The 27,998-nt window shown below is 44.2% G+C and overlaps 1 protein-coding gene across 1 annotated transcript; it reads right to left on the bottom strand.

Moving 5' to 3' along the window:
* Nucleotides 1-2,038: 2,038 nt before the first annotated feature.
* Nucleotides 2,039-27,605, bottom strand: LOC137346978 (amine sulfotransferase-like). Its single transcript, XM_068010952.1, has 6 exons — nt 27,437-27,605; nt 17,964-18,163; nt 10,323-10,449; nt 6,270-6,364; nt 3,252-3,429; nt 2,039-2,166 (listed from the first exon to the last, which is right to left on the bottom strand). Exons 1-6 carry the CDS (start codon nt 27,591-27,593, stop codon nt 2,039-2,041), a joined length of 885 nt encoding a protein of 294 aa, XP_067867053.1. The 5' UTR covers nt 27,594-27,605.
* Between the last annotated feature and the right edge of the window lie 393 nt (nt 27,606-27,998).

The following is a 27,998-nucleotide window of genomic DNA, read 5'->3' as shown; positions in this document are numbered from 1 at the left end:
TTACAAACAGTGTGGTCAGCCTGAGACAGTGGTCAGGGGAGTGAATGGAATGGAACTGGTGGCCAGAGAACAGAGTTTGTGCTGTGGACCAAAGGCAGTGACTTGAACTTCCAATGTTTACTTGGAAGATATTTTGGAGTGGATGTCAAACAAGCAGTCTGACAAGACATGGGAGCTGAGAGAGGGGGTGATGAGTTGGAGCCTTCACCTTACACGTGGAAAATGACATTGTGCTCTCGGAGGATGTCACCGAGGGACAGCAAGTGAAAATAGGAGGGGGGGGCCAAAGATAGATCCAGAGATAACGGTTTGGGGTGGAAAGAGAGGCTGTTGCAAGAGATTCTCTGGCTATAACTGTCTAGGTAAAAGTGGAACCAAGTAGGCTGTCACTCTCAGCTGGACAGGAGTGGAGTTGGAGGAAGATGGTGTGGTCAAAGACTGCATACAGGTCCAGAGGATGGGGAGGGATCGTGCACAGAGGATGTAATTTGTGACTTTGATTAGGGTGGTTTCAGTGCTGTGGCAGGGGCGCAAAACAGATTGAACTGATCAAACATGTAATTGTGGGAAAGGTAGGCACGAATTTGGAAGGCAACAACATAACGAAGGATTTTGGAGAGCAGTGTGAGGTTGGAGATAGAGCAGTAGTTTGCAAGGATGGGGGGCGGTCAAGGATGGTCTTTTTGAGGAGGGGCTGATGATGGTTATTTTGAAAGGGAGGGGAGAAGTGAATGAGGAGAGGGAACCATAAACAAGAATCTGGACATGGGCTGCTTCAGTATCTGAGGTTGCGAATGGTGCTGAAAATTGTGCAATCATCTCCACTTCTGACCTTTTGATGGCGGGTAGGTCATTGATGAAGCAGCTGAAGATGGTTGGGCTTAGGACACTACCCTGCAGAACTGCTGCAGTGGAGTCCTGGGACTGAGTTAATTGACCTCCAACAACCACAACCATCTTCCTTTGTGCTGGGTATGACTCCAACCAGTAGAGAGTTTTTCCCTGAATCCCATTGACTCCAGTTTTGCTAGGGCTCTTTGATGCCATACTCAGTCAAACGCTGCCTTGATGTCAAGGGCAGTCACTCTCACCTCACCTCTGGAGTTCAGCTCTTTTGTCAATGTTTGGACCAGGGTTGTAATGAGGTTAGGAACTGAGTGGCCCTGGCAGAATCCAAACTGAGTGTCAGTGAGCAGGTTATTGCTGAGCATGTGCCGCTTGATAGCATTGTCAACGACCCCTTCCATCACTTTACTGATGATTGAAATGAGACTGATAGGGCGGTAATTGGCCGGGCTGGATTTGCCCTGCCTTTTGTGGACAGGACATACCTGGGCAAATTTCCACATTGCCGGGTAGATGTTAGCGTTGTAGCTGTACTGGAACAGCTTGGCTAGCGGTGCGGCCAGTTCTGGAGCACAAGTCTTCAGTACTACAGCCGGGATGTTGTCAGGGCCCGTAACCTTGGCAGTATGCAGGAATGGTGGCAGGAGAGCTTTTATGGTCAAGGAGTAGTGAAGAGTTGGGGTAGGGATTTGTGGGAGGAAAGTACTCGTGAAAGGTGAAAGGAAAGTAGGCATGACTGGGTGAAAGGAAAGCGATGAGATGGGAGAGAAGTTCCCAAGAGAGATAAAAAGAAAGAAAAGGCTGATTGAAGTAATGGGCTCAGGTCTGGTGCAGCAACCAAAATGCTTATGCAAATGGACACAGGGAAACCCAGCTTACATAAACATGACACTAATGAGGATAAGTATATCCTGGTAGCAAACAGTAAATAGGCAGGAGACCAGAAGAAAGAGACAAAAATTAAAGTCAGAGGTGCCATGGTGGGATGAAGTTCACTTTTAAGTAGGATTAAGTCAGCTTGGAGCATCAACAAAATGATGGCCAGGTTTGGAGACAGTTGTGGAGGGCAAGCTCAGGGAGCTATTTGAAGGGTACAGTAACAGTGCAAACACTGCTAGAGGTATTTCTGTAGAAAATGGAGAGAATTGGTGGTGCGGAGAATCAAGTAGGAGGCAATTCTTAACTATTAAAATCACTGCTTATTGGTAACAATATCGGATTCAAACTTCAAAGGGAAATCTGCCATCCTCTCCTGGTAGATGGAATCAAACCACTCACTCTGAGCCACCAGGAAGTGATTCTTCCAGTCTCCAGCCACTCCTAAAAAATAAATAATTCCAGATTTAAACATTAAATAAATAACGTAATAGACATATCACAATTATTTAGAATTAGTAACAGGGGAGACGGTGGCGTTGTGTTAATGTCACTGGACTAGTAATCCAGAAACCCATGCTAATTCCCTGAGGACATGCATTCAAATCCCAACAGGGCAGCTGGTGGAATTAAATTCAATTAATGAATAAAAATCTGGAATTGAAAGCTAGACTTAGCAATGGTGTCATGAAACAATCATCAGTTGTCCTAAAAACCCATCTGGTTCACTAATGATCTTTAGGGAAGGAAATCTGTCGTCCAACACGTGACCCACAGCAACGGGGTTGACTCTTAACTGCCCTCTGAAATGGCCTAGCAAGCCTCTTGGTTGTCAAGGGCAATTAGGGATGAGCAATAAATGCTGGCCTTGCCAGTGATGCCCACATCCCAAGAAAGAATAATAAATCCTAATATTAGGCATGGACAATCCTGAACCAGGACCAGAAACATCGGGTGATTCTGTGATCCAACAGTCCTAAGTGGGGCACGTCAGAAGTGCATCTTGGGAAAGCACAGACCATTAAAATGAATGGATCCAAAACCATGGACCATGTTCCAGTGGTTTCCTGAGATGCCCTCCTTATGAGCAACCCCATTGTAGGGAGCATTGGATTGTGAAATCACCCCTAGAGAGTGCAGATAAAAATCCACTTTACAACCATTCCTGCATCACTTGCAGCATCCGACAGTAACACTAACATATTTTTTTTCCATTTAAGCAATGAGCTTTGATGTTGTAAGTAAATCCAATAGTATTTCTTAATGTTAAGCAAAATCTATCCCAATGGAAACTAATTTCAGATGCTCACTGGTAGCTACAAGCATTTTGAAAATCTGACCCAACCATCCCTGAAGACCATTAATGGTGAGACTGTTAATCACAACCAAATTATTTCTACATGCTTCATATTGATTTTATGCTTCTTGTCAGTAAAAATAAAGATTGGAAAAGAAACCAATCTTTTAAACAAACATAAAGCTCCTTTGGCCTTACCTAGTCATTTCCAGTGATCAGTAGCATTACTCACCTTTTCTAAAAAGAGGATCACTAACATTTTTGAACAGCCCTGTTGACATTTGGTAGTTTGTTTCAGGGTTTTCTTTCATATACTTAAAAGTGCATTGATCCAAAATTAACTCCAAGGTTTCTCCGTCCAACTCTTTATTAAGAAAAGACGCAATTTTTTCGATCACACTCCTGAGATCCTTTAACAAATTAAAATTATGCTTAAGTTACTCAATTGTAAATCCAAAATATAATTCCTATTTAATATACATTAACCTGATTAGCATCCTCCTATTATCAAAGTATACACTCATCCAGTAGTAAAGTAGCATACACATTTGAATACAGATCATCAAATTGTCTGTATTCTGCCTCACAATTATTATAAGTCAAAGCTTTTTCAACTTAAGTAGCAATCGATAGCTGTTGTGTCAACCGTGGCTCAGTTGCATTCTCACCTGAGTCAGATAGTTTTGTTTTCAAGACCCACTCCAGACATTGAATACACAGGGCTGAATTTTACGCCACCCCAGCAGGTCGGATGGTGGCGTGAGAGTGGCATAAAATTGAGTGGGAGGCTCCGGGAGGTCTTCCCGCCCAGCCCCTGCAATCGGCCAACTTCATGGCGGTCGGGCGGGGAGGGGAAAAAGACCCGCCCGTCCGAGGTCAATCGAGGTCCTTAAGTGGCCACTTAACCTGCCACTTAAGGGCCCTCACCTGTCTCCACGGGTATTTTACCCGTGGCAAGCAGGTGTGCTGGGGATGTGAAAGGCCGCCCAGCGATAGCTGCCAGCCTTTCTGAGCGCTGGGGGTGCCATGGCCGTCTGGCACAGAGTGCCCAATTGAGGGCCGCCCCCACTTTCCAACCCACCCCCGGGACTCACGATGCCTCCCTCCCCCCAAACGACTACCCTTGCCTCGCCACCACGACCGATCACCACCCCCTCCCCCCCCCGGCAAGGCAAGCCCAACTTACCTGAAGTCCTGGCTCCATGGCGTTGGCTGGGTTGCAGTCCCAGCAGTGGCCACGGCTCCCAGTGTCACTGCTGGTACTAAGAGCTGCCGGACACTGATTGGCCGGCAGCTCACTGAGGCAGAACCTCCTCCCTCAAGCGGGTGGAAGTCCCGCCTAGGGACAATTAAAGCCTGGGGACCAGTAAAATATGGGTCAGATCCCCCGGCTAGGTGGAAGCGTGTTCGCCACCGGCTTTTCCGCCGATGGTAAAATCCAGCCCACAATCTAGGTTGACACTTCAGTGCAGACTGAGGGAGTGCTGCCCAATTGGAAGTGCTGAGTTTGGATGAGCTGTCACACCGAGGCCTTGTCTCTCTCTCTCTTAAGCTGACATAATAGATCCATGGAACTATTTGAAGAAGTGTGGGATTTCTCCTGGTTCTCCACAATGCTGGCAAGAAAAACACAGATTACATTTTTCCTCCATCTCCATAGCCTCCATGCTCCTGTATATAAAATTCAATATTCTACTGGCCCTTTTTACACCAAAATGAAAGTGTCATTGCCCAGCCGATTGTCTCATCATCAGCCTCGGAGGTGAACTGATGGTCTGATGACAGAAAATTGATTGCATGTCAAAAGAATGAGAACATCCACTGCGACCGAACATGCGGAAGGGCTGAATGGTTGGAACATGTCAAGATGCTGCATGTAAGTGTTAGCTAGTGTATCAGCTACAGTGGCGCTGACCACTCCCATAAGCTGCCTGAATGTCTTACATTCAGCTGTGACCCCAGTATCTAGTTATCGCTCAGTAGTTTAAAAATAGGAGCCCCTTGGGATCTGAACTTGATTTCATATCTTCCACATTTGCCATTGTGTGTTCTCCTCCAATTTTTTCAAAGGCAGCTTGGGAAATACTTGGTACGGCGAGGCCAGATACAAATCATTAAGTTATTCATGCCAAAGCAAATGAGCCTGCAGAGTTGGAGTCAAGCAAATTCCACTTACTTAGTTCAATCTCAATTTTCAAAAACGAGAGAAAAAAATAAACCATGTGCCTTGTCCCTTTCTTTCATAAGAACATAATAGGAGCGGCAGTAGGACATGTAACCCTTTGAGTCTACACCAACTCCACTTTCTCACCCTATCCTCAAATCCCTTGATTCTCTTAGTGCCCAAAAATCTACCGATCTCAATTTTGAATATAGTTAACACTGCACATCCATGAGGTTGAGAATTCCAAAGATTCTCAAACCATCTGAGTGAAGAGAGTTCTTTATCTCAGTCCTAAATGGCCAAAACCTTTTTTCCTTGCTCATGGGATATGGGCGTCGCTGGCTTGGCCAACATTTTGCCCCTGAGGGGCAAATCAGCCACAACTTCCCACCAGGCTGAATCAGGTCAGAAACTGGTAGGAAGAACAAAGAGGCCCTCCAGGTCAGTGCAAAATATCAACAAAGTGGGGCCAGGAGGTTAGAGTTCCTCCAGGCCCTGTAAGGAATATCATAGGCCTCTTTTTACCCCCCCCCCGCTCCCCTTCTCCTTCCTCCCAAGAGATGTCCCGATAACTCCCTCCCCACCACTTACCTGTGACTCAGAGAACAACTAAAGGCAACCCAATCTTCATATACTGGCAGCCTCTGTGCACCATCTACCCACCCGAAATGGGTGGGAAGTAAACTGGCAGCATTTAAGTGCGGGTCAGGAGCATTTGGGGGTGAAATTGGTATTTGACGAAAGTGTAAAATGAGCAATAGTGAATTGTCGGCCTGTTTTATATCCTGCCCGATTTTGTTCTTCAATTGACTTCAACACAGTACAAAATCAGGCACGGGGTAAAACAAACTTCTGGTTCAAAATCACCAGTTTTCGACAATCACCCACTTTCAACTTCACCCCCATTAAACATTATTTTAACGCTTAAAGTTTTGGTTTGAAGAACAAAATTAAACATCATTTCGGTTGATACAATACCTAGACACAAATGATTTAACAACATTCTCCCTGCTGTTAAAGTATCAGGTCCACATAATTCATGATTTATTCAAGCATCTTTAGTTATCATATATAAATATCACTTACTTTCTGCATATCTTCATACATCACAATCAAGATGTTGAGTTCATCTTTATGGTTATACCATTCTCTAATGTGGTCAAACCAAGATCCATAAAACACTTAAAAGATAAATAAATGTGGTGAGTTTACAGTGCTACAGAATGCCTTTACTGCAAAGAAACATAATTGCCACATTTTTTCCAATCCATACCCACTTCAAATATTGATGCACCTATTCCTTTAAGAAAATTGTAAGCCTACAAAAGAAAAAATGCGTCTCTATTTGTACATCGTTATTTTTCCTAAACTATTTGCACATAATTGGACAGCACCCTGCATAGATTTGATTTGCATCGTGCCCCACAGCACACCACAAAGATGCTGCAAATTTCTATGACATTTGAAATGTAGGATTCAAACTATACATCTGTGCATGGAAGGATGAATGCCACAGCACAGCACTGATGAAGAAATGCCATCATTTGATCTGACACTGACAGCCACCAGCTCAGCTATTGGCACCTTGGAGGATAGGATAGAATCTGGATCTGCACACGATGAGTCACCACAAAAGTGGGCTGCAGCCAGGCTAGGAGGCAAGGATAGTTTATGTGCCAGCTCACCAGAAGACAAATTCACAGATACGTTCTGCTACAGTGGACTCAGGTGAGGATTTCAATGAGGCGCATACAGGAGAACGTTGATGTACATGCACACTGAGATGCGTGGTGTATTGGCAGCCCTGCCAGACAGCACCTTGTCACTGTAAAGGAGTATGGAGGACTCTGGCTCCAATGTGGCACAGGGCATCATGCAGAGCTTGGAGCTCATCCTTTCCACTGTGGAAGCCAATTCTCTTGTCAGCACTTGCGGACCCAACAAGATTCAGCAACTGGTGGCTGAAGTTAACTTTCATTGAAACAGAATCACCCAGTGTTTCTGTGCTGCAGTGGAAGCTCAGTCAAGGGTCATACGATCCATGGTTGCTGCCATCATGGCTGCGGACCTCATTGTTCAAAAGGGAATGCAGACTCTGACAGTACTGCAGCAATCTGTCCTCCAACAGATTACTAGAATCGCTGAGGCTCTGTCCCAAGGGAGTGGCAGTGGCACCCTGGAGCATGAACCTACTGTCCTGTATCAGGATCACAACATTTGTACTCCGACCACTGCCCCTTTTATTCTTTCATGCGATTTGAGCATCACTGGCAAGGTCATCATTTATTGCCCATCCCTAATTGCCCTTGAGAAGGTGGAGTTGAGCCACCTTCTTGAACCGCTGCAGTCCACATTGTGTAGGTACACTCACAGTGCTGTTGGGAAGGGAGTTCCAGGATTTTGACCCAGTGAAGGAATTACGGATATAGTTATAAGTCAGGATGGTGTGTCACTTGGAGGGGAACTGGCAAGTGTTGGTGTTCCCATGTATCTGCTGCCCTTGTCCTTCTAGGCAGTACAGTCATACAAAAGTTGCTGTCAAAGGAGCCTTGGTGAGTTGCTGCAGTGTATCTTGTAGATGGTACACATTGCTGCCGCTGTGCATCAGTGGTGGAGGAGGGAGTGAATGTTAAGGTGGTGAATGGGGTGCTGATCCAAGGGGCTGCTTTGTCCTAGATGATGTTGAGCTTCTTGAGTGTTGTTGGAGCTGCACTCATCCAGGCAAGTGGAGAGTATTCCGTCACACTCCTGACTTGTGCCTTGTAGATGTGGATAGGCTTTTAGGAGTCAGGAGATGAGTCACTTGCTGCAGAATTCCAGCCTTTGACCTGCTCTTGTAGCTACATTAATTAAAAGGCTGCTCATTGGTGACCCCCAGGATGTTGATGGTGGTGGAGGGGGCCGTGACGCAGTGATGGTAACGTTATTGCCGATGCTTTTGTTGTTGCCTGCCAGCCAGCCAGCCAGTCCAGTCTGCTGCCATCCATGTGAGGTGGTGCAGTCTGACGCCGGGCCCTCAAGGCCCAGAGCTGCCCAAGGTCATTCTGAATAGCCATCTCCCCCCAGAGAAGGTCAGCAGAATTCCACCAGCCATGAACTGAATAGGAACACAAGGACAGGCAAGGGGAACCACAGATTACAAAGAAAGGTATCTTGTTTGTTTATTAAAATACTTGATAACTTCACGCCACACATATATGTGACACAGTCCTTTTTGCTGGCAAAATTCTTTGCGGTTAAAAGTCTCAAACTCCTCCCAGTTGCAATGGGTTGGATCTCCCAGCCCTTTTCAAAAATCAATGTCCTCTTCACTCACTTTTCTGAGCACTTCTGTCCTGGACGTCTGTGAATAAGGTGTTTCCTGCTGATCCTGCTGGACTTCTACTTCTCCACAAGCTTCAACTTTCAAAACATGTTCAAGTCTTCACAGCCTTTCGCTCTATCCGGCTTCTGAGAGCAGATGTTCCCTATCTCATCATGAGTTGCCACCACTGGTTGTCTTTCTTTATTACAGCCTTGTGTGAGGCTGCAACCACTGAGTTCCCTTCTTACAGCCTGTCTGCCTTCAGAAAGTCTGTTTAAATTTATCTGGACACAATAGTCAATAGCTTATAGTACTGTTCCAATATGAGGCATCCAGAAGTCTGGTTCCAGTGAGCCACTTGGGCCTTCTGTTTTTCCCAGGTGTTAACACTGCCTGGTACGTTTGCATCTTCCTAATTACTGACTCCTTGTTTTACAACCTGAAAGACTGGGAGGGCGAAATGCATTGTTCTTCAGGTGTTAGCCCTGCAGTCACTGTTTTTCAAATGAAAGTCTTTGATCTGTGTTCTCTGTTGTCCTGGTAACCAAGACTTCTGTCTTGTCCTTTCGCAGAGTGGATGGTGAGGTCACCTGACTTTCCAGAGTCCATCTGGAAATTTTAAAAATCAGATTTGTAAAAACATAATTATGTTACAATATCCAGCATTCATAACAGATATGTAGTTTGATAAAGATGTTATGGAAATGTTTTTATTGGTGGCTTTTATTACAGGATTTTGACCAAGAGGACACTGTGATGGGATGTTGCAGATGAATGGAAAGATAGGATATAGTGGAGTGATGATGGTGAAGGGATGCGATTCTAAGGGAACAGGAGTCTGAAAGTAGGTGCTCACGGGCATCCCATCCAGAACGAAGGGGCCCAGATGCCTTCTCCCTGCCACATTTTCTGCTTCCTCCTCCTCCTCCCTTCATGCAGAGCTTTCCCTCTCTGCAGCCTCTGCTCCATCTCCATGTCATGTTGCGGACTCAGAGACACTGCATCCACAGCCTCCCCCCACCTGTTGCAGCCTTTGTAAGGACAGATCACCAAATCCTCCAACCTCCCTGTGAGGATACAGCATCACTCTCTGGCAAATCCAGCAACTCACCACAACACCTCCAGAAACACTCCACAGTACTTCCACAAACTTTGCATTAGCAAGTGTTAGTCAAAATCACCTCACCTGCATGTTGATGACTGGCCCTTTAAATAGCACTAGTTGAGGGCCCTTCATGTGGCTGAACACATGTTGGGCTGTGAGTCGATAGCATATGTGTTCAGTGGACCTGTGTGTCCAAGTTTCAAAATCGTGTGTCAATTCAGCCAGAACAACTGTTTGAGGTCACGATCTGACCAGTTGGGAGGCTTCTGGCGCATGTGGGCATGCCCTTTCCAGCATGCAGTGCTGTGCAGGCCACATCGAAAGTGGCCTGTTGTACTGCATGCACCATTTTGAGGGTCTCTGGCATCTGAAGCTGAATTTCTAGCTCAAAGATTCTTAAATGACCTGACAATTTTTTTTTTAGAGATACAGCACTGAAACAGGCCCTTCGGCCCACCGAGTCTGTGCCGACCATCAACCACCCATTTATACTAATCCTACACTAATCCCATATTCCTACCACATCCCCACCTGTCCCTATATTCCCCTACCACCTACCTCTACTAGGGGCAATTTATAATGGCCAATTTACCTATCAACCTGCAAGTCTTTTGGCTTGTGGGAGGAAACCGGAGCACCCGGAGAAAACCCACGCAGACATTTTGTGAACAAAATATTAGCATAATTAATATTTTTGGCAAGAACTGAGTAAAACTTAAAAAAAAATTACCATTTCCTTCAACAAATTGCTTCAGGAAGTCCTGAAAATCCTTTGGCACCTTCAAGAAATGAGTGCATTGGTGAAAGTAATATGATGACACAATCACATCCTTGGGATTTCTGACAACATAAATGATCTGGGTTGGGAAATAAAAACAAAAACAGAAAATTAAGTTACCAACTGGTGCGGATTTAGGTCATAACCTATCCAAACCATTTAGTTCATGTGTTTTTCTCAACATTTTTCCTGAACTCGTTTCATTTCGACTATTTTGATTCTGTATTTCTCTCCTTTTTTTAACTAAACTGATTTGTCTATCATTTAACAATGTATGCCCAACTACCTCCTATCTTATGGAAAGGTCTCCTTGCACAGGGGATTACAGTCAGACCTTTGAAAGTAAGAAAGAACACTAAACCTGTTCCCAAGGTCACAAGGTATTTATGGATGAGCAAGGTGTTACAGACAGGTAGAAGGAGGTGTGGATGATTCCCACTGTTCACCTCCCATCTGACCACAATCGTGTTTTGTTAAAAATTATGAGTTAGTCCCTAAGTGTTTTTTTTTACAGTCAAATAAACAGACAAATGACAGGTTTTCTCTTAGGTTAAAAAAATAACTTTTTTACACAGTTCCCAAAATAATTGCAACCTCACCCATGCACACATTCACTTACACATGCGTACATAAGAATAGATAGAGAGAAAAATGACAAGTGGTTTAAATTTCAAAGTGTGGTCGTGTTCATGGTTTATGGTAAACCTGTTGACATTTTTCAGGAAGACAGTCTCTTTTAAAGGTGCAGGCCTAGGTGTTTGTAGTCTTGAATTTGTTGAGGTGTTATAGATTTTCTGGTGGTTAAAACTTTGGACTGGAGGTGGTGGTCATTTTAACTTCCCTGCTGCAGCAAGTTAAAGTGTAGAATGAGCAGCAGGGCTTCTTGCTTGGCTGGATCTCTTCCACAGCACCTGGCTAGACTGCTTTCTGAAGGTGTTGGTTTGATCTCCCCTCTCTCACCACAGGGGTACCTTTTTAAGGTAAAAGTTCATAACATTAGCGTTTCTGTTCGGAGACACATGGCTTGCTGCCCTGGTGTGACCACACAATGGGCCAGAATGTGGAGACCATGGCTATCATTTGATATCTGAATGAGGAACTTTCTGTTTACATGGTGCAATTTCACACCTAATCAATTTTGGTTTGTGCTGTGAGTCAATCGGTCTCCTGAATCCTTTGCTAGTTCATTCATGTTGATAAAAGTCATTCATGCAATTGTGCTCTTCTTAATTTCAAAGGGGTTTTCCCCAGAGTTATTTCAGATGAGATTAATGAATTTCATTCTTGTAGACAGGTTTGTTGATTTCCAGTGCAGGAGGGGTCATATGACCACTACTCCATTTTGACTGTGGTACAAGTGATCATGGTCTTGTGGTTTTCTTTTCATTCATGGTTCTTCCATTTCATTGTTTAATTCATCACAGCTCCTTCTGTGCATGAGAAAGGGCATTTTAATTCATCCAGCCAGAAAGACCCTACAGCACCCAAATGATTCCCATGCCTGTTTTCTGGTGATTTTCTATATTTGCATAAAAGACATTCCTTGTTATCTGTCCTAAAGTTACCTCTTACTATTTTGAACTTGTGACCCATTGTCCTGTTAATTTTAAGCAGCATTCAAGATTCATCATCTCCATTTCTGTGACCATGTTATTTTCCATTGTAAGATAAAGACTTAGAAACCTCCATTCCAGGCTGAAAAAGGCAAATATCTCCAGTCTTTCTTAGTAACTTAGACCTCTGCCAAAAGGGATCTGCCTCGTGGCTCTTTGCTGTCTATTTACATACATTGTCCAATTATATTATGATTTCTGAGATGTCTCCTTCCATTCCACTTTTTAAAAGTTTGTTCATGGGAGGTGAGCTTCACCGGCAAAGCCAGCATTAGTTGCCCATCCCTAATTGCCCTTGAGATGTTGCTGGTGAGCCACCTTCCTGAACTGGTGCAGTTCATATGGTGTAGGAACACCCACAGTGCTGTTAGGAATGGCGTTCCAGGATTTTGACACAACTAATTTGGTATTGTCAGCAAATTTGATTGATTTTCATTGAGTTTTTAAATCCAAATCACTGGAGGAAATTTTAACATCCCAAGACAGGCAAGTGGCTGTACAGGAAGCAGGTTAAAAGGCCAGGAACTGGTGGCATGTCGGGAAGCAGGCAGGAACCTTTTGACTTTTGCCTTTAACCCAAGCATGTTTGGTAGGACAGGCGGGTATGACATTTAAACATGTTAAAACATGTTGTCTTTAACTCTGTGTGCATTGTTATGCCTGAGCTGGGAGAAGTGCACTGTTTATTTTAGATCCACTTCTGCACGGGTCACAACATTTAAAAATTTTTTCCCACTTAGCAATACAGTCAATCATAGACTCTATTTTTATCCCAGAATAAAACACACCAACCAGGTTTCTTTAACAAACAACAAAATTATCAGTTTATTATAAAACAAGTTGTAACCAGTAATGAAGCAAAGCATAAACACACAGATTGAAATATTAAAGTTCCCTTTTTACCTTAGCCCCTCAAACTCACTCTCATACACGCACAAACACACACACACACACATACACACACTCACCGGTGAACCAGAAAAATAAAGGGATTTTTGTTTTTAGAGCTCTATTACATACAAAAAAACTCTTGGACTGAATACTTGCTCATTCTTGAAGAAACAGCAGATGAGATATGCTGTGTTCCAAAACTGGCAAACAGTCTGACCTCCGAGTACGTGTAGACGGGTCACTGGGATCTTTTAGAACAGTTCTTTTCGGACGGCAGTGAGAATTAATTTAGCAGGCTTTTCTTCAAAGACAGTAGATGAAATGAGTTGACAAAGTGGACTTCTCAGAGTCTTTTACAGAGGTGCTAGAAAGCTGAGCTGCGTTGTGGTCTTCTCTTCTTCCTTGGGAATTCTCTTCTCTCCTTGGAAGTTCTCTTCTCTGAAAGTTCTCTTCCTTTATATACAGTTCAACCCCGACTCAAAACAATTCAAAAGTGAAACTGAAAAGAGGTCAACCTTTCGACCTCCATCAATCTTGACCTGTCACTTTGTAAACAATTTCTCCAGGTGTCCAAAGTTCTCTTTTTTATTGAGCTGGAAGTCAGGTGGTTTCACAGAAAGACTTGTTTTCCTCAAAAGACCTCTCAGTGCCCTTTTTAAAAACATTTCCAGGGATTGTTTTTCAAAGTCAAGTGGCCTTTACATGACCCCCTTTGAAAAGGCCAAGGTTTAACATTTCTTCAATCTTTCAAGAATGAATCCTCAAAAATATATTAAACAAAATACAGAGGCGTTTTTGTAAGAGCACCGGTTTCCCGGGCTTCCTGGAACTCCCCAGGTAGAACAAGGCGAGATGAAAATGGGGATTGAAGGGGCTGAGCAATTAACAGTCAAGAAAGGCTTTAAATACTGAGATATGACAGCTGCTGACTTGCCTAAATGAAAGACGTTTGCTCACCAGACTGGTTCTGGGAGTGTACATTCACTGTTTTAGGAGTGATTTGCAATACTTTGGAGGTAATTTCTGCTGTTATGGAGTTTTTTGCCTTTGATCTGCACTTCCCAGCTGTCAGCCTTCACAGCACCACAACAGCCGCTTATGCAGCTGTACCTTGGACCTCTGAGGACAGACAGGGTAGATGCAGATACCATGTTTCCCCTGGTTGGGGAGTCTAGAACCATGGGGCATAATTTCAAAATAAGGGGGAAACCACTTAGGGACAGAGACAAGGAGAAATTTCTTTCCTCAGAGGGTTGGGAATCTTTGGAATTCTCTGCCCCAGAGGGCTGTGGAAGCTCAGTCATTGAGTATGTTTAAAGTAGAGATTGACAGATTTCTAAATACCAATGACATAAAGGGATATAGGGATAGTGTGGGAAAAAAGAATTGAAGTGGATGATCAGCTGTGATCATATTGAATGGCGAGGCAGGCTCGATGAGCTGAATGGCCTACTCCTGCTCCTATACCCTGAAAGTTGACATGATGCCTTCAACCTGCAACAGTCAAGTCTCTAGCAGATGTTCACACCTTCAAGAAGAGGTAGTGGATGGCTCCTTGGAGAAAAGGTCTACCTTCTAAGGATATGGCTGCTGACACCCGCAAGGAGCCCTACCACTGATGCCCAGAAAAGGTACAACCGAAACCATATGAACACCAGAGTTGTAACTGAGCAAGCAATTGGACTGCTGAAGATGCGATTCAGGTGCCTGGATGGATCTGGGGGCACCCTTCAGTATGCATCAGCAAGGATTTCCTGAATGGTTGTGGTTTGCTGTGCCTTGTATAACATAGTGCAGCAGTGAGGACTGAAGTTTCAGGAGGAGGAAGGTTATGAGGACTCTGCATGTTCGGAGGAGGAGACAGAGGAGCCTGGTCTGGTGAGGGCACCAGTAGACACTCACTTAGCTCCAGGAAGGCCTGAAACAGACTGATTCAGGCACACCAGTTAATCTGAGGCAGTGCAGCCATCAACACACCAATTCTGAACCCACTGTGCCCCACCCCAGTCCTCAGCCCAAAGCGGTCCCACAGTCAATAACTCATCCCTCTCACAGGCACCCATTGCTTGTCTTTTACTCTTGTCACACTAATTTAACAATGTAGGTCACTTAGCAAGCAGCAGGCAAAATAAGGAGGACTTGAAATAAAATGGAAATAATGGAGCTTTGAAGTGAAGTTCATGGTTTATAAATGTTAAACAAAAATGTGACAATGGAACAGTGTTAAACACCCAAATGAATACCCTTGTGAAACTACAAATGCTTTTTTTTTCCTTTGCCAATCTCTCCGATGTGATACAACCTCTGTGGCTGCAGCACAGCTGGATCCAGGCTGCTCGTATCCCTGCTCTGACTGCTCAGATGCTCTCGGCCAATGTCCTCTGGGTTTTGGATCCCGTTAAGGGCCTCATCAATATCTGACCCACCTGCAGGAAAGGAGGCAGCATACAGGGCTCTGACTGAGAGGGAGGCCAAGGTGGACAGGAATGGAAGCACTTTGAGCAGGGTCAACAAATCCATATCCACTTTCTCCATCTTCCCTCTCAAGGACCACCTGCAATTCCTTGCTGGCCAAGGGCTGGAGAGCACTTTGTTGCACTTCAGTGAAGCTCTGAATGGCCAAGGCATTGCTTTCCTCCACCCTGCTTCAGGTGGCAGTCTGGGTGTGCAGACCATTGGTTCGGGCCAGCTTGCACTCGGTTGCCTGTTATCTCTCATGCTCCATGCAGGTGGCAACCCTTGGTTATAAAGATCAATACGAATGGCTGAGACACCATGGCACTCATGCTGGAGGCCGACTCCTTCAATGTCTCTCCAATCGTGCACAGTGCCTCCAGAAAGGCTGACGGAATCTCTCACATTTTCTGCTTCTGCTTCAGAATCGTCTTCTTCATCAACAACCCCAAGGCTCAGCATCTGTGTCCAGTTGAGCAGAGCTTGGAGGGTCCTGCGCCCACTGACAGGGACTTTCCACTGCTGTACCTGTTTCCAATACCTGCCCCTGCACACTTGTGATGTGTGCTTCACCACGTGAAGACACGACTATCTTGGTGGTCCCACTGAGGTATGTGTATCTGAGCTGATGGAGGGAGCGCATGAGTCCTGTGAGAGTGCATCTTCAGAGTGAGTGACCTCCATTGAGGAGTCTTCCTCCTCCTCTGGTACCGCCTCCTGAGGGTAACCTGTAGGACCTGTGGGAGATGAAGGACATGAATTAGACCTGGCAAGTTGAGAGGCTTCTGAGTCATCATTGTGCAGATCATCATATTTCAGTAGCTGCTGACATCAAGTCTACATCATTGAATGTTGTCTGCCATGTAGCTGTTATATTTAATTCTGTCACCAGGTAGATTGGAGACCCCCATCTCTCCATCATCAATGTCCAAGCAATCCAAGACCCCGCTTATCTTTAGCGCTGTCTCCTCCTCCGCAGCTCTCAAGGTGGAGATGACTGGAGGGCCACCTCCAATTCTCTGCTTCTCACTGGTGGAAGAATCTCTTTGCGGGTCCTTACACCCTGCTGCATGACGTCCAGGGACACATCTGAAAATTGCGGTGCTGTCTTCTCATGTTCACACTCCATCTCTCAAGTTGCCTGCTCTGTTTTGACCCTTCTACAGTGCCTCAATTCTGACCCTTGGAGGGTCCTTTTTAATAGTGGAGCTGAAACAGACTGATGTGCCACCACACCCGCACACTCTAATTGAGTTGGAGACTCGGAAGTCAGATGCAAATGCTGTGACTGAGTTAAAAAGCCACTGACAAACGCACTGCTGAAACGTCCGGGTTCCCAACTCATTACTGGCCGCCCCCCCACCCCACGAGCAAGTCTGACATTTAAACTTCAGCACGTTCACTGTCATCATTTTTCAGTTTCTCCCTGGAAATTTTGGATCCTGGCGTCACATCAGCTGGTTGGTTGCCCTCTGCATGTTTCCTTATCCTTGCAGAATGACATTTGGGCCATGCAGGAAATGGCAAATGGCTAGTCACGCAGAGAATTGGAGGGCATCGTACCCCTGGAAACAGGGTTAGGTATCGGTGCTACTGCAACAAATTTCTAGCCCTACCACATTTAAGGTCCTGTTCGTTAATCTTTTTCCTAGCTCCTGAAACTCTATATGTGGAACCACAATCCTTTTCCTACCAATGGACCACGATTTCTAGTTCCTCCTCTTCCCATCGCAGAATGTCCTGCACCTGTTCAATGACATCCTTTACCTTGGCACCAGGGAGGCGACACACCATTTGGAACTCACATCTGCAATTGCAGAAATGCCTGTCTGTCCCCCTGCCTAATGAATCCCCTATAACAACTACATTTATGTATTTTCTTGTGCTCCCTGTGCAGTCGAGTCTCCCACTAGGCCATGGATTTGCCTCTGACTGCACTCCCCTGAGGTGTCATCACCCTCACTGATAATCAACACAATGTTTGTGAATGCCCCACTCCCATGGGATGCTAGTACTGCCTACCTGTTCCTCCTATTCTGTCTGGTGGTCTCCCAGTCCCCCTCTCTGTAGCTGTGGGGTGATCTCATCCTGAAATGTGTTACCCACAAAACTCTTAGCTTCTCATATGCACTCTGGTGATGCCAGCCGCTCCTCAAGCACTGGGACTCTGAGCTCAAGCTGGAGCAGCTGGTTGCACTTCCTGCAGGAAGAGACCACCAGACAGTCTAGGAGGATCCCCTGGGATCGCCTGGGAGTGAGGCACTCGGAAATATCCTGGCTTTGAGTGGTCTCAGCAGCAGTCCTACAAAGGGGACCTGCTGACCACCCAACGCTGGTCCTAAAACTATTTCAGTGTTATATGCAGAGTCAGATGGAGCCTGGGTTCACCCCCCACTGCCCCACCCCCCTTCCACATTTCTGGAAGAAAATATATCGCATTGATGAAAGAAATGTCACTGTCCGAACACCATGATCAGTTTCTTTTCTGTACATTTGAATCAGGTAATAAGAATAAAAGTAATTATTTCTGAAGAATATATTGGTCAATATAGCTACAGATAACAATATGCAATATCAACAAAGCAAACAGCTCTTATTATGTTCCAATTCTATAGCAAGTTTGTTTAAAACACACCTTGATCATTTTGTTTTTCACATCATTTGGAACCATGTGGTAGTTTAAGTGTGTTGTCAGCATCATATATTTAGTGATATCTGGCTTAAATCTAGTATACTCCATCCATGGGGCTCTTTGACAGAGAACTTGTTCTTTTAATGAAGCAATGTGGTCACAGTTCATAATCAGACTTGCAATCTGCTGCATCCAATTAGTTCCTGAATCAGAGAACATAAAATAATTACTGGTAAAAGCAACTTGGAAAATGGTGCCTTACTTTCTCTTTCTCTTCTTCAAATCAATGATGTAATTTCTTATCAACTTTACTCGTAAAATTTCTGTCAGTTTCATTATTGGTAGTAATTAGAGATACAGCACTGAAACAGGCCCTTCGGCCCACCGAGTCTGTGCCGAACATCAACCACCCATTTATACTAACCCTGCACTAATCCCATATTCCTACCAAACATCCCCACCTGTCCCTATATTTCCCTCCCACCTACCGACATTAGTGACAATTTATAATGGCCAATTTACCTATCAACCTGCAAGTCTTTTGGCTTGTGGGAGGAAACCGGAGCACCCGGAGAAAACCCACGCAGACACAGGGAGAACTTGCAAACTCCACACAGGCAGTACCTGGAATCGAACCCGGGTCCCTGAAGCTGTGAGGCTGCGGTGCTAACCACTGCGCCGCCCATTAATATCATCACAAAAGCAGTAACTCAGTGTTCACTAGGGGAAAGTGTTCCATGCTTTGTGCCAGTGAGGCTCTCAATGCAGGAAGATCAGAATACTTGCAGGAAAGTCATTGCTCTGAAAGTGCCAGGAGAACACTGCCCACTATTATGTGATTGAAATGCAGTGACTGTTAAAAACGTTTGCACAACATGGCATATTCCGGCCTCATTAAAGGCTTCAAAGTCATACACATTTTTTTCAAGTATTGCTGCTGAAATGCAAGGTCATCAATGAAGGTGAGTTTAACCTGGGTGAATTTGATAACTCACTTCTGAAGAAGAATCACTGACCTGAAAGGTTAACTCTGCTTCTCTCTTCACAGATGCTGCCAGACCTGCTGAGTATTTCCAGCATTGCTTGTTTTTATTTCAGATTTCCAGCATCTGCGGTATTTTGCTTTTATTGATAACTCACTTCCTGGGGATAAAGTGGTTTAGGGGCAGGAAATGCATGGCCCCACTTCCCGAGCATTAGGATTAAGGCTTTTATTTATGAACCCACCAAGGTATCTGGGTTAGGGCAAGAGCACAGCCCTTGCATGGGAGAGGAAGACAGGCTCAATACGACGGTTGCATCTTGGGCATCAGAGCGTTATAAAGCTTCAGCAAAACTTCCCTTCTTTTGTATTCAATGTTTACGAAGCCCGAGATCCCATATGCTTTGCTGACCACTCTCTCAATATTTCCTCCGTTAGTCTTCCTGCGCCCAACTTCCACCCTGGACCATCATTGAGGCAGAATACCGTCTTTTACAGATCGCCCTCTGATCAAAACTTCCACAGCTTTTCCTTATCCTGAAGCTGTCTGAGGGTAAGAGGAATTCACAGGGAATGCTGATTATAACAATTTAGGTAAGAGGCTGCTTAAATATGCAAATCAGGATGCATTGTCGGTTGTAGATCCCTGATTGCAATTATCAAAAAGAAATGTATTTCTATCTGGCATTGCATGACCTAATCAATGGTCCTTAGAATGGGCAATGAAGGCTGCTAACAAAATGTAATTTTTTTCCGGTGGGACCGCAAGGAGTAGGGCTGCTCCTCCTGGACCAATGGAAAAATTCTGGCCCAGTGCCAGCCCATTCCAGGCCCTCCCTGGTATGGCTTTTCTCCCCACATCTGACTTACCAGCCAGCCCAGGGTGGGAGCCGGCCAATTCCCAGCCTCTCACAACAGCTGAAATACAGCAAGGTGGATATTTGGTGTTGCAACTCGCTGGCAGCAATTAAATGAAGCCGGAACCAATAGTGGGTTGGACCTCACAACACCGATATCAAGTGAAAAACATGATCTCTTCATTCCAGTGAGTCAAAATGTGGTCCTGAGAGGTTGCCAGGTTTACTTTTTGCATAAGTTGGCAGCTGTTGAAAGTGTGATAGCACCCTCGCTTCTGAATCTGTGGACCTTGGGTTCAAAACCCACTCTACAGACTGGAGGCTGACACTTTAGTGCAGTACTGAGGGAGTGCTACACTGTCAGAGTTGCTGCCTCTGGGATCAGACATCAAACCATGCCCACATCTGCCTGCTCAGGTGGATATAAACGATCCCATAACAATTTTCACAGAAGTGCGTAAGAGTTCTCCAAGTCTACAGGCCAACATTTATCCTTTAACCAACATCACCAAAAACAGATTATCTGGTCATTCATCTTTTTGATGTGTGCAAATTGGCTGCCACATCTCCTAAATAATAAGTAGTGACTGCACTTCAAAGGCATTTCAGTGGCCATGAAGCATTTTGCTATGTCCTGAGGGTCTGAAAGTCACCGTGAAAATGTAAATCCTTCACTTTTTACTTTACTAAGTATCAAACTGAGAAACTAAGTCTGCAGTCACCACAGTTAACAGAATTGTTGCAGCACAGAAAGAGGCCATTTGGCCCATGATGACTGTGCTGGCTGCACTGCTGTTGCATGATTAATTTGATGATGCATACAGTCAATAATTCTGCTGCTTAATAGAGTCATTATAATTGTATTCATGCGAAAGACATTGAAAGAAAAGCAGTTTTAGTACTGCGCGTTTTAGTTTCTTACATTGCTTGAATCTGTTGTTAATCATGGGCTACATGTCGGTCATAGTAACGTATTTCGATACTGAAGGGTGGTATGATGTCCCGGATTATGTAAATCCTGCAGCTCTTGTTTTAAACCTCTTTGCATGTTGAATATCTTGAGATTCAACTATGCTACAAAAATACATTTTCACAAATAGATTCTTCTTATGATATATCATAAAAAATGAATTCTGTTGCCCATATGGCTTGATTGGTATGTGCTCTGCCGAGTTTGGAATGGAGTTGTACAAACCTGCAACAAAACCAGATTTGATCCATCGTCTCTGCTAAGTCAGCTGGAGTAATAAGCCATTTATAAAAAAACTCTTCAAGATCCCTGGCCAAACCATAAAAAAACCCATAACTGTTCCTCATTCTTAATCTGGATTCAGCGTGAAAGAGATTGTATGCGTATTAGGAAAGAACATTATTAGGCTTAGATGTGTTTTTTTATTTGTTCATGGGATGTGGGCATTGCTGGCAATGCCAGCATTTATTGCCCCTCCATAATGGCCCTTGGGTGGTGGTGAGCCATCTTCTTGAACCACTGCAATTCTTCTGGTATAGGTACACCCACAGTGATGTTAGGGAGGGAGATCCAGGATTTTGACCCGGCGACAGTGAAGGGTCAGCGATATAGTTCCAAGTCAAGATGGTGTGTGACTTGGAAGGGAACTTGCAGGTGTTGGTGTTCCCATGCATCTGTTGCTCTTGTCCTTCTAGGTGATAGAGGTCATGGGTTTGGACGGTGCAGTTGAAGGAGGCTTGGAGAGCTGCTGCAGTGCATCTTGTAGATGGTATAAACTACTGCTGCCACTGTTTACCAGTGGTTGAGGGAGTAAATTTTAAGGTGGTGGATCGGTTTCCAATCAAATGGGCTGTTTTGTCCTGGATGGTGGCAAACTTCTTGAGTGTCGTTGTCCATCACACTCCTGACCTGTGCCTTGTAGATGTTGGACAGGCTTTGGGGAATCAGGAGGTGAGTTACTCGTCAGAGCATACTCTGCATCTGACCTGTTCTTGAGGTCACAGTGTTTATGTGGCTGGGGTTTGGTTAATTTTCTGCTCCATGGTAACGTGACGTGTTTCTTGTGATGATCTGTGAATCACAATTAGCAGTGATCCTTTTGTGTTGGTCACAACAGATGGTTGCATGTCACAGGGGTTTGTTTGCTTTCCAGCTTGACCGTTACTTTATTTCCTGGCCTTAGCGGTGTAGCTCTAAATTTTGTGTTTCGCTCTGCATTTCGATCCTTCTGTTCTCGATCCTGTACACCTTGATCATTAGCTCCGCAGGGTAGCTCAGGTAGACTTGCGCGCATAGGATTTGCAAAGATGAGTGTAGCTGGAGGTTCTCCAGTCGTTGAGTGAGGTGTCGCTCTGCAATTATGAAGAAAGTGATATAGTTCTTGCTTCCATGACCTGTTCTCAGCTGTAGTTGTACAGATCACTTTTGTCAAGGTTTCCACAGATCTCACGACATTTCCATTTGCACTTGACCAATGGGGTGTGATTTTCCGATGAGTGGGCGTTGATTGGGGGTCGTCACGGTCACATGGTGAAATGTAGGTGCTTCCCGCTGTTCAATTCCCACCTGACCGCAGCAATTGTGTTTTGTTATTAGGGTTTAACCCTTGGTGTTTTATTTTTCAAATTAACAGACAGAGACAGGTTTTCTTACAGGTTTAATAACTGAAAATCAGTTTTTATTGATCAATGCGCCTTATCCTGAAACTGTCGTAACTGCATCCACTCACGCATTTGCTTGCACGCACACGCACACACACACACACACACACACACGAAGAGACAGATAGAGTGGGAAAAAGGGGGAAATAATTTTTAGTGGGGGGGAGGTCATGACAAATCTCTTGGAAATCGAGTTCTTGTTGGTGATCACACAATGGCCCAGGACATGGTTACTTCACCCCTTGTTTGTTTCAGAAGAAGACATTCAATTACGGAATGTTTTAGGATGGGTGCAATTGACACCTCTTAATTTTGAAAGTTTTTCCTTTGCCCCTGTCAGACAGTTTGAATCCACGAAGGCCAATCATTTTTTCCTTCAGTGGCCATTTTCAATCATTGCTTACTTTTTAAAATAAAGGTTAATTTTTAAAAGACAAAGTCAGTTTTTATAACTTTTCAGATTTAGTCCATAATTTGTATAATTGCACTGCTTGGGCTGGATTTTGAGAGCTGCCGCGATCTCCTGCGCGGTGGCTCATTCAAATAGCTAGGTTCCCCCCACCCCCCAATCACAAAGGGGCGGGCTGTCTGACGTTGGCAATGGCATCAGCTGCCTATGCGCAGGCGCTGGTGCCATTTTTATAGGGCAGTCAGCCTTGCCAGCAATTTGAATGTTTAAAGAAGTATCCCCCCAAAATTTACCAAAGAAAATTGTAATTCCCCTTTCCCACCCACCAATAACAATTACATTAAGTATTTGCCCTCCCCCCTCCAAAACACTTACCTTTGAAATCTGACCTTCCCACCGCTCTTACCACCACCCCCCCCCAAAACTGTACAAAGTTAAAAGTTTACCCTTTCCCACCATCCCCTACACTTACTATGTTTATTTAACCCTGTTCCCCTTCTCCCGCACTAGAAATCTTAACTTCCACTCCCCTCCCCACCAGTGTCACGCTGGCTTTCCCTAGACGGGGAAATGAAGGTGCAGGAGTACCGGCTGCCGCACTGAGGTTTGTGGCGGGCCCAGAAGATTGGAGGTGCGTGTATTTAAATTTATTAATGTTATTGATTTACATATTGAAATTCAGGTCCCATCACCCATTGGCGGGCGGGGTTGCCACGAAACCTCGCGGCCATCAGGAGGATTGGGCCGGGTCCTCCTGGTGTCGAGCTCCATGGTGGGCCTCTGCTGGCACCATCTTCTGGCCCCCCCCCCCCCAGCCACGGAGCCCGACGTTGGCGGGCCCGGTAAAATCCTGGTCCTTGTGTGCGTGACAGTGTCCATTGTCAGTTCTTATTGTTTGAGGGATTCCAAACAAGACAAACAACTGGTCAAACTTTGGGATAAATGTTTTTGTTGAAGGTAACAAAACTCATTCCATGACGAGAAATATGCCTTCGTCATCAGTGACAACAAGCAGGTGTTCAACTTTGGGCAAATCTGTGAAGTCAATACTGACTTCATTCTATGGTCCTGGAGATAGTTTGGACATTTTGAGAGGATCATGAAAATTTTACATTGTGGTTGCTTGACATGGTAAACACTGATTGATTTTATGCTCTACCATGCATTCGATTCCTGGAAACCATACCTTTTCCTTAAGGATAAAAGCAAAATACTGTGGATGCTGGAAATCTGAAATAAAAACAAGAAATGCTGGAAATACTCAGCAGGTCTGGCAGCATCTGTGGAGAGAGAAGCAGAGTTAACGTTTCAGTGACCCTTCTTCAGAACTGGCAAATATTAGAAATGTGAAAGGTTATAAGCAAGTAAAGCAGGAGTAGGGCAAGAGATGACAAAGGAGAAGGTGTAGATAGGACAAGGTCACAGAATAGCTGACCAGAAGGTCATGGAGCAAAGGCAAATAATATGTTAATGCTTTGTTGAAAGACAAAGCATTGGTATAGATAGGGTGTTAACGGACTGAAAATTGAACAGTCGCAAGTACAAACTTGAAAAAAAAGTGGGTAAGGAAACTGAACAAACGAAGATGGAATAAAATAAAATAAACACACAAAAAAAATTAAAATGGAAAAATAAAAGATAACTAAAATAACTTTTCCCTAAGGAGTTGTTTGGTTTTGACAATTCCCTTGCATCCTTCATGTGCTATATCGACAACACATTTCCTCAATGAGTGTGGAATGACAATACAGTTGTTGTGTAATACAAGATCAGATCTGGTTGTTACGGTGAGCTCAGTTTGAACATTGTGAAGTCCTTGTAGTGTGTGAGCGATCTCACTTGGAGACACTTTCTCGATCATGTCTTTCCAATTTTGTGATTCTATAGCTTCATAAATAGTTAAAGCCTCATCTTGTTTTGTTGCTTCCTTGATGTCAGAAATGAAGCAACTACAGTATTTGACAAGTCCTAGCAGACTCTGGACTTTTTGCATGTTTGTAGGATCTGCAGCATTTGGCTATGGCTTCCACCTTCCGTGGATTTGGTGATAACCCTTTCACCAATGAACAAAGGACCGAAGAATTCAAATCTGCTTTCACTAAACAAACACTTGTCTTTGCTCAAGGTGAGGTTACATTCTTGAGATGTGTCTCAAGTTCCTTTAGAGTGTGGCCATAGATGAGAATGTCATCGCTGATGTTCAGCGTGCTTTCAAGTCCTTGAACTGTAGATTGAATCATGTGTGGAAATAGCTCAGCTGCTGAGCTGACTCCAAAGTTGAGCCTCTTGTATTGGAAAAGTCCAATGTGAGCAGAGAATACAGTAAGATTTCTCGATTCTTCTGCAAGCTCGATTTGATGGTAGTCTGCATTGAGGTCAAGTTTAACAAAGTGTTTAGTATCATTCACTTTCTCTCTGATATTATCGATTGTCGGTGTCAAGTGTCTTTTTCGTTATATGGCTTGGTTTGTTGATCGCATTTCAACACAGAATCTAATCTGGTTCTTGCTCTTGGCTTTCTTGATGACTTGTATGGGTGAAACCCAAGGGGTAGGCTCATCCCCAATTTTCTCAATAATGTCAAGGTCAAGTAGGAGTTGAAGTTCCTTCTCTGTCTGTTTCCTGACATGAAATAGTATTCGTCGCTGTTGATGCGCAACTGGGGACACATTAGCGTCGACATGCAGCTTACATGTAACACCTTTCAGTTTGCCGATACCAGTGAAGTGAGCAGCATATTGTTTGAAAATGTTTTTGTTGTTATGCATAGGAATCATTTGCAGACCTGTTGCTGTGTGAAAACTGATAAGCGTATCACATTCTCCAGATATGACATAGAATAGAGCATTTGTTCTAGTGTCTTTGAATGAGACACGGTGTTTCAAAAGTTCTGAGAATTTTCAGCTGTTTGTCACTGTTGTAAGGGAAAATTTTCATACTCTCTGGTTTGCAGAGAGTGGGGCAATCCTGAAGTTGGTTGAATGTTTTGTTTCCCGTGACATTGATGGTTGCTCCTGTATCTATGAGTGCTCTAGGTTCGAGCAGCCAATGGTCACAGTCACACCGGGCTGTTTGCTGTGTTTGAGAGAGATCTCAAAAATATGTTTGGGATCATCTGCCTCTACGTTTGCTACATTCTCTCGCCTTTTTGCTGAGGTATGCATACATGACACCCTCCTGTTGGTATTGGTCTTAATAGTTGATTGTGCTGATGAGTGACAAACACGAGCAAAGTGGTTGTGTTTTCCACAGGCTTTACACTGTTTACCAGTAGCAGGACACTCTGTCCAGTGTGGGTAAGCACTGCCACAGTGGAAACATTCTTTGGATAAGTCGTAACTCTGTTTGTGAGACGGTTGTTGTTGCTTTGCAGGTGGTTTCCTGGCACGTGAGCGATTAATACCGTTCACAGGAGTTGAACCTGGAGTGTGTGGTAGTTACTGTTAGCAGCCTCAACTTCAGTAGGACTCAGAGCAATAGTGATTTTACTAACTCCAGCAGCTCTCACAGCTTTCTGTCTTTCTTGAGTGCTGTTCGTCGCAGTTGACTGGAGAGATAGCCTTTGATTATTTATGTTTCGATTTTCTGTTCGACATGTTCAACATCACCGAAGTCACATCTGGTTGCTAATTGCCTCAATGCGTGCAGTATTGATCAATTGTCTTGTTTGCTGCTTGCTTAGTGCGTGGGAAGACAATGGTTTCACATATGGTGCTTCTCTTGTGTGTAATGTAGGGTGTCAGCACATTATTTGCTGAGTCGTAGTCATTTTGCTCAGGTGTAAGTGTCTCAAAGATACCTTCTAATTCTTCACCTCCATAAAGCCTTGTGTCATCTGTGATTGCAAAACCTGCCATCGTGCCTTTGAAACATCGCAGCCACTTTTGCCAATGTGGGGTTACCTATGATAGCTGTGAATGCACATCAAAAGGTGATAGGTTGGGCACAGACATCACCATATTGATTAACAATGCAATGGTAGTGCGTGATCAGGGATCCAGGATCGTATTGCTTTCAGAGGAAACTTCTCTGCAGGGATCCAAGTTTTTTTTGATTGGTTAGTTATTTTGGAGAGATCAGTGTGTGTGTATACACTATACAAGCTTACTGTGAGTCACTCTAACACAGTCTCTAACTTAAAATACCATCTGGAAAGTAGACAAAAACTTTCCAAAATTTTCATACCTGAAAGCAATGTTTCCGTTTTTTTTCCACAATCCTTTGCTTTTTACCTGGTTGCCATTCTAATGACTCTCAGGATTGGAGTAAGGTTTAGCCGAGTTTAGTATAAGATGTGTGAGGCAAAGACTGAGACAGCAGCAGCAGGCTATTCAACATAAAGGCTTCTTCTTTATTTCTGTTTGACCTTCACTTTCCCTTTGTGAGCATCTGTGTTCTACAGCAGCCTCTAGTGTACACTATGCACAATGCAATTGCAATAACAAAACACTCCAATGCTGCAGATACAACCCCAAAGCAAAAGGCAGTGGTTCACAAAGAGAGGGGAGAAAATTAAAATGGGAAAATGTATATTAAAATGTTCTTTAAAAAAACTACAAACTCTGGACACAACATTACACCATTGAGATATTCTTACCAGATTTGGGGTAAGTGACAATGAGTGGAATATCTGGATCCATTTTAAAATCTTTCAGCCATTCAAGGTGTTCAATTGAATGTATCCCTGAAACAAATGGGATGCCATTGTGTTGAAAATACTCAAACGTTTGCTTGTTTTCTTCATTGTTGTCCATTATGGATTTGTTATCTGAAAAGAAAAGATTTATTTCTGGATATTTGTAGCCAGCAATTGTAAATCAATCCACAATGCTGCAAAATATGACTGGTCCGATTTACCAGGCCTTTGCTCCAACAAACTGAGACTCCCTCAGTGCAAAGGTCAGGAAAAAGGGGTGGGGATCCAGACTTCTGCCCCTTCAACATTACCTAGAGATTACCATAGTTTATCTGAGGACCTGTTGGAGTTGTTTAAATGAGCCAAAATGGGGCATTCCCAACCTCCTGATTAATTTCCCACTGGGAATAGTTGCTAAGCTCCCCAGTGCACAAGGACACAGGAAAAATGGTGCTGTGGTGTGCTGCAGAATCCCAGCTGATCAGAGGTCTTTGAGGGTTCTGAGGGCAGGCACAACAATAAA

The sequence above is a fragment of the Heterodontus francisci genome, chromosome 31 (genome assembly GCF_036365525.1).
Source record: "Heterodontus francisci isolate sHetFra1 chromosome 31, sHetFra1.hap1, whole genome shotgun sequence".
In the NCBI taxonomy this organism is placed as follows: domain Eukaryota; kingdom Metazoa; phylum Chordata; class Chondrichthyes; order Heterodontiformes; family Heterodontidae; genus Heterodontus; species Heterodontus francisci.
This window is presented reverse-complemented; position numbering and strand designations above follow the sequence as displayed.